Source organism: Galeopterus variegatus, unplaced genomic scaffold (assembly GCF_000696425.1).
Source record: "Galeopterus variegatus unplaced genomic scaffold, G_variegatus-3.0.2 Scaffold7611, whole genome shotgun sequence".
NCBI classification, from domain to species: domain Eukaryota; kingdom Metazoa; phylum Chordata; class Mammalia; order Dermoptera; family Cynocephalidae; genus Galeopterus; species Galeopterus variegatus.
Window position 1 is genome coordinate 59265 of NW_007733722.1, and position 6493 is coordinate 65757.

Below are 6493 nucleotides of genomic sequence, written 5' to 3' on the forward strand. Positions count from 1 at the left end.
AAAAAGAAAGCCAGCCCTTAAATGTGGGTCATTCAATACTAGATTTCAAATAAAAGATCAAAATTCTGAGAAATAGAACACAGTAATTCCCACAACCCTCTCTTCCTCGCAGTGTTATCACTGGTGGCAGGACCTACCTCTTTCCTTATAGGAAGTGGAAGACTCTACAGGCATTATGTCATTAACAACACCCAAGGAGCTAAACTGGATAGGAATTAGAAGTCCTGTTTCCTGATGAGTGAACTGGAGTAGAGAGAAGGCCGGTGTCTTTCAAGTTGCATGTGCTCAAACAGAAGCTATGGATCCAGACTTCTACTATTTCTTTTTTTTTTTTTTCGTGGCTGGCCAGTACAGGGACCTGAACCCTTGACCTTGGTGTTATCCACACCATGCTGTAACCAACCGGGCTAACCAGCCAGCCCATTTTATCTTTTACGTATTTGACATTCCCCTTTTCTGTGCTTGTTCCATGCCGCATGCACACTTCACACCAATCCCATGGGGTCGTCAACCCTGTCATCCCCGTCTGAAAGATCAGGGAGGGAACTGAAAGACAGAGAAGGAAGGAACTGCCCGAGTCCCACAGCTGGTGAGTGCACAGTTTGCCCCATGTCCTGCCCACTGGGTGGTGCCTCAGAGTGCCCTGGCTCAGATCCTTCTGAGTTCAGCATGTGCGCCACCTCTGAGCTCTATGCTGAGGCTCGGGGAGAGCGTGCATCTCCGCACCTGGATGAGGCACTGAAGGGGCCTGCCCGCGTAGCGGATGCTCCTCTTCCAGTCTTTGCTGCTGGCTCTGCCAGCCATGGCTTCGAACTCGGTCGGGCTGTACCAGTTCTCCCCCTGCTTGATGCACCGCCCCCGGCCTCCTGAAACAAGGGCAGCAATCTCAGGGAACCTAGCTGGCCCACCCGCCCCAGGCCAGGCCTCTCTCCCACCTCCCTCTCCTTTTCTGCCTCCCTCTGGCTCCTCTCTGGCTGCACAAACACCAGAGCCCCCCTCCTGGCCTGTGTGAACTAACCCACTCCCAGGCTTGCCCTGACAGCTGCCGGGACAAATCTCCACCAGGAACCCACGTTGCAGGTTGTGCCTCTGACCGCCTATTTGACCTCTCCACTCCCTGCCCACATTCACTGCAAGCACAGCCATGTCCCACAGAAGCATCTGCCACTTGCAGAGTCCACAGGTCCCAAGCTGACCAGCACCTTGGGGACCTTGGAGAAGGAGTTCTAGGCGTGCCTCCCCCATCCCGTGGTTTCTCAATTTACCCCCTAAGTTGTTCTCATGCGCAGGTTGTGCCTCTGACCGCCTATTTGACCTCTCCACTCCCTGCCCACATTCACTGCAAGCCCAGCCATGTCCCACAGAAGCATCTGCCACTTGCAGAGTCCACAGGTCCCAAGCTGACCAGCACCTTGGGGACCTTGGGGAAGGAGTTCTAGGCGTGCCTCCCCCATCCCGTGGTTTCTCAATTTACCCCCTAAGTTGTTCTCATGGCTGCCCCACCTGGTGTCTCTCTACTGCCTTGGCTCCAGTTCCCAGGGGCTGACACACGAAACTTCTGTCTCCTAGTTTTATGAGCCATTATAGTCTCCCCTGGCCCCCCGTTTATCGTGGGGGAACAACACCTTCCAATCCAAAGCAGCAGTGGCCGCGGGGCGGGCCCAGTGCCACCCTCACCTGAGCCAAGCCTGCTCTTGTACAGGGTGCCACTGATGTTCCGGCACCGCACGGGCAGCTCGCTGTCGTACACAGACGGGTCCCAGTTATACTTGGTTCCACTTTTGTCTTGGCCAGGAGCAGGAGGAGTTGGAGGAGACTGAGGACCTTGGGCAAAGAAAGACCATGAAGATGAGAAGTGCTGTGACATGCCTAGAGATGCATAAAATGCCCAGCTCACTGCTAACAGCACCTTCTCCCAGGGTTCACGGACAGCCCCTTCAACTGTGGGAACTCTTTTCCTCAGCCCGGAAAATTCCACTTTTTCTACTTCAATGTAATATTTGATATTACAAATTTACCACACAAATAAGTAAATAACTACCCAGAATGAACTCCAGACACTCTCAGACATGTTTGTTCCAGGCCTGGGGAACAGGCATCATGGATACCTGGGGTGAGGGGGGCTGCTGGACCCTTCAGGCCAGTGGTCTCCACGATGCTCCCGTCTGTGTGGACAACAATCAGCGTGGCTTTTTCGGTGTTCAGGCTGTCCCCAATCTGAAGGGCTGTCCTGCCAGACTAGAAGAAAGAAGGCCTCCATAAGTCACCTCCGAGGACAGGATATGGCCCTACATCAAGGCTCCTGCCATTTACCACAAGTAGGGGATGATCACCCAGGCACCCATGTCTCCTCCAAAGATGTCTCTAAAAGACTTGAAAACAAAGCCAAGAACAAGAAAAGGCAGCGCCAGGGCCTGCGTGGCCTGAGCGCAGTGCCCGCAGTCACTTGTCAAAGCAAAAGAACAAATGTGCTCAGTAAAGGCCCTACAGGCAAGAGACAACCCTGATACCTGAGCAGCTCCCACAAGGGCACAGGTCTTAGGGAGGGTCTCCAAAAGACCACATCAATACTCACAGCCAAGGCCTACTGCAGGACTCCCCTCTCCTGCCATGTCCCATCCAGAGCTCTTCACAGAGAGCCACTGGAGGCCAGGACCTCGTAAACCACATTTCCATGTTGGCTGAATGCTGCGTGACCACTGCTCACTTCCTCTGTGCCAGCCCCGGAACTCACCCTGCCAGTTGCACAGACCCCTCACAAATGGCCAGAGACCCTGCTCCCACCCATCCTTGCTGGAGCTTGGGCCCCACCACGGCCACGTCGTCCAGAGAACTCTGGGCCTCAAGGCTCTGTTCAAACAGCTGACGGGCAAACTAGAGACGCAGAGGAACCCATCCAACTCCAGCACTCTGGGACGCTCTCATGTTTTCATGCTAAGAGTATAAAGCCGAGGCAAAGTGAGAAGAAAACCTCTTCTTGCACCTGAAAACATCACCTTCAAATCAGGGGACTTGAGGAGAAGTTGATCATGGAGTGACAGACCCCCAACATGCATGCACCTAGCCCTGGGTTCCTCAGAAGAGGGTCTGTGCTGTTGTGAGTGACTGAAGGTCTGAAGCTCTCTCCTGCACAAAGGGACTGTTGGGTAAAGAATCACAGTGTTTTTCTCATGAAAAGAATGGTAATACATAGGTATTTGAGACCTTTTACTTGTCAGTTTCCACACAGGACACACTAGGCTCTGGATCCTCCTTGTCTGGATGAAAAGGCCAGCCCTGCTCTCAGAGCCAGTGCTAAGCACCGTCCCCAGCCCCCCAGCACCAGCACGTTCTGGGCACATGCAGAGCCTCGGGCATCAGTCCCTCCCAGAAAATGAGAAGGAACACAGACTGCCGCCAGGAAGGAGAGCTGACTGGAAGCACCGGTTGGACTGCGAGCACTCTGACACCCATCGGACATAAACCAAGTTTCTTACCGCTGTGCTGCCACTACTGTAACTGAGAGTGAGGGCTCTTGCTACTCTAACAACGACAACTTTGCCTCCAGACCCACAGTGTCCCAGGTGCGCGATCGGGGATGAATAGACTGCTGCGGCCTGGCCGCGCTCCCAGGGCAGCCCCCTTCTGGAGGCTGCACCCACCCCCGGCACCCGCCACCTGCTGACAATGCTGTCTGCCTTGGCTAGCCAGACTGTGCCCAGAATCACCGAAGGCCTCAGATACGAAATAGCCCGATGCAACATAGTCACAAAAGGGCTCTGGATGAGGCATGAACAGTATTTGAAGAACAACTGGTTTTCAGTAGCTTGTCTTAAGAGGATGGCGGTAACGCACTCACAATGAACATGGGGAGAAGGGCTGTAAATGCCAAGAAAAGGGAAAGCTGGGGAGATTCTTCCCAAGTGTCCGTGGGGCTACATGAACAGAAAGCGCAGCCAGAACCAGACAGGAAGCTGGGAGTTCCCACCCCTCGGGCGCAGGCAGGCGTGTCACCCTGACCGCACTGCTCGGCAGGCTCTTCCCAGTGCTCACATGCTACCCCTTCACAGAAGCCACACTTACACACTTTCCCTTGTCAGAGAAGTCAAGTGAGGAAAAGACCCCTCGGCTCAAATGAGAAGTCTTCGCCTGGCCTTCCAAGGCTCTAATTCCTCACACCGCAGCACAGCCCTGATGCTCCCGAGAGCAGAGTGAGCCGCATGTGCACCTTCATGGCTTGGGAACAGAGCAGACCCTCACGCTGCAGGCTGAACCCTAGGAGGGTCTCGGGGACCGGGAGTCACCCACCTGGGGGCAATGTAGAGAAGCCCAAGGTGCCCAGCGTGGTGCTGGCCACACTGGGGCTACGACCCTCAGTGCAGCTTACCAGAACGTGTCCTGAGATAGACGCCGCGTTGGCCACTGACGTCGTGAAGACATTGTCCGCAGAGGACCCCACATTGGCCACCGTTACCGTGGTCACCTCTGCAACAGAAGGAACCTACCTTAATGCATGATAAAAGCCAGAGCACTCACAAGCAGCCTCCCACGGGTGCCTCAAACAAAGCCATTTCAACAGTGAAAGTCTTAACAGTTTTATAAAAAATGCTCAAGCAACATTTCTAGTCCATAGTCTAAATCATCTCGTTCTTCTAGGAAAAAGAGAGGAAATCTATCCTTCCCCAACAAAGCCACTTACTCACAGTAAAACCCGCCCACGACAAGCCCGCCCCCACAACCTGAGCCAGCCATGGCTCTGCCAAACCCCCCTTTGGCTTCTTCCTCCTTCTGCAAAGAGCTGCAAAGCCTACGGATCAGACAAGCCCCACACCCAGCTAGATTCCTGCTGTCCGGCCAACACAGAGCAGGCTCCAGTCTTGCTTCTTCTCTTCCCTCCTGGGTCCTCAATGGCCGCGGTTTAGGCCACCACTGTTGGATGACCGCAGACTCATGCTCACTATCTCTGCCCTGGTCTCTGATGCTTTCCGCAGCTTCCTCCACAAAAGCATGTCCAACCTGCCTGTACCCCTCAGTGCCACCCGTGTCACCCCTACAGCATGGAATGTAGCCCCTCAGCATGCAGACAGGCCCTTCCAGCAGTGACTGCACCCAGGATGGGTTCCAGGAAGGGCTGCTGCACCCCACCTCTTGCTTCCTGTTACCCCAGATAGGCCACAAAGCCCCGGCCACCAATGCCCTTCACACCTCCCTCCAACCTCTGCCAAGCCTTTCCCTGATGCTCCTGGGCTGAACAAGTGCCCTGTCACCCAGCATTCTAGATTGTCCTGTGCCCAGTGCTGTCTCTGGCATAGGAAGGGGCTCAAAAGATACTGGCTAATTAGTCTTGCCCACACCATTAACCAACACTCACTGAACTGCACTGAAAGCTCCTGTTCACCTGTCTGTCTCCCAGGCCACAAGGAGTGCAGCTGACTCACCCTTGCCTCTCAGCCAGCACTGACACAGCAAGGCCCAGCAGGGTGGGCCAGGCTGCTCACACTGAGAGCATATGTCTGAACACAGAGCCTAAAGACAGCTCAAGCAGCATCTGCACAAAGGCGGCCTCTGGTGGGCAGCTTGTCCTGCTGAGTTACCTAAACCTGGAAATTACCTGACTTCAGTACGTCATAACAAAAATTTTAACATGCTTTAACACATCAAAACACAACTAAAAGATTTTGCAGGAAAAATGCATGTCAACATGTTTCTCTGACATCATGGTGGGTGGCATCCCATTTCTTTTTTTTTTTTTAAATCTCTTCTTTACTATTTTTTTCATAGATATTTTCTTTTTTTTTTTTTTTTTTTTTTTTGTCTTTTTTCGTGACCGGCAACGGATCGCAACCCTCAGTGTCGCGCCCGTACTGGACCGGGACCGGCCACGGGATCGCAACCCTCGGTGTTGCTCCCGCCCCTCGCTCAGCCAGTGAGCAGCCGGTCTGTATGCGGGATCCGAACCCTCGGCGGGAGCGCCACCGCGCTTCCCAAGCGGCGCACTATAGCAGTACGCCACCGGGCCGGCCCTGGCATCACATTTCTTTTCTGCATTCAGAGAGCACATGCAGAAAGACAAAGCCCGAGGTACGACTTCATGGCCCCAAACCCCAACGTCAAACCAGAGTTCAGCAATGAAAACTGGACCTCAAAGAGCCATAAAGCCTCCCCTCACTTTTGCGAGCAGCTCAACAGACCACTGGCCAGAGGCACAGAGCCAGGGCAGAACCCAGACTGCTGGCCCCTCCACCCAGGCCCAGTGGGTCTGCAAAAACACCCAGAGCAACTACACAACAGCTCTGATGTGCCCAATTCCAAAACCTGCAAAGCTCCCAATGGGCAAAGTGCCTCACAATGCTCCTCCTAGAGTCTGAACACTCAATCGCAAGTGTTCCTGGAACACTCAGTAGCTGTACCTGTGAAGAGGGTACAAAGCGTGAGAAAGTCTCTACCATCCACTCACACGTGAGCTGGGACACGGGATGGCTGCAGGGTGGCAGTCTGGGGAGGCAACACCTTT

At 54.1% G+C, this 6493-nt stretch overlaps 1 protein-coding gene across 1 annotated transcript in view; it reads right to left on the reverse strand.

Annotated features, from left to right (window-relative positions):
- Positions 1 to 6493, reverse strand: part of DEAF1 (DEAF1 transcription factor) — a 40943-nt gene that overhangs the window by 32908 nt on the left and 1542 nt on the right. The window contains exons 2-5 of the mRNA XM_008592126.1: positions 4367 to 4464; positions 2109 to 2238; positions 1678 to 1824; positions 727 to 866 (exon numbers count right to left, since the gene is read on the reverse strand). Coding sequence (XP_008590348.1) covers positions 727 to 866; positions 1678 to 1824; positions 2109 to 2238; positions 4367 to 4464 — 515 coding nt within the window. The remainder of the gene's footprint in view (positions 1 to 726; positions 867 to 1677; positions 1825 to 2108; positions 2239 to 4366; positions 4465 to 6493) is intronic.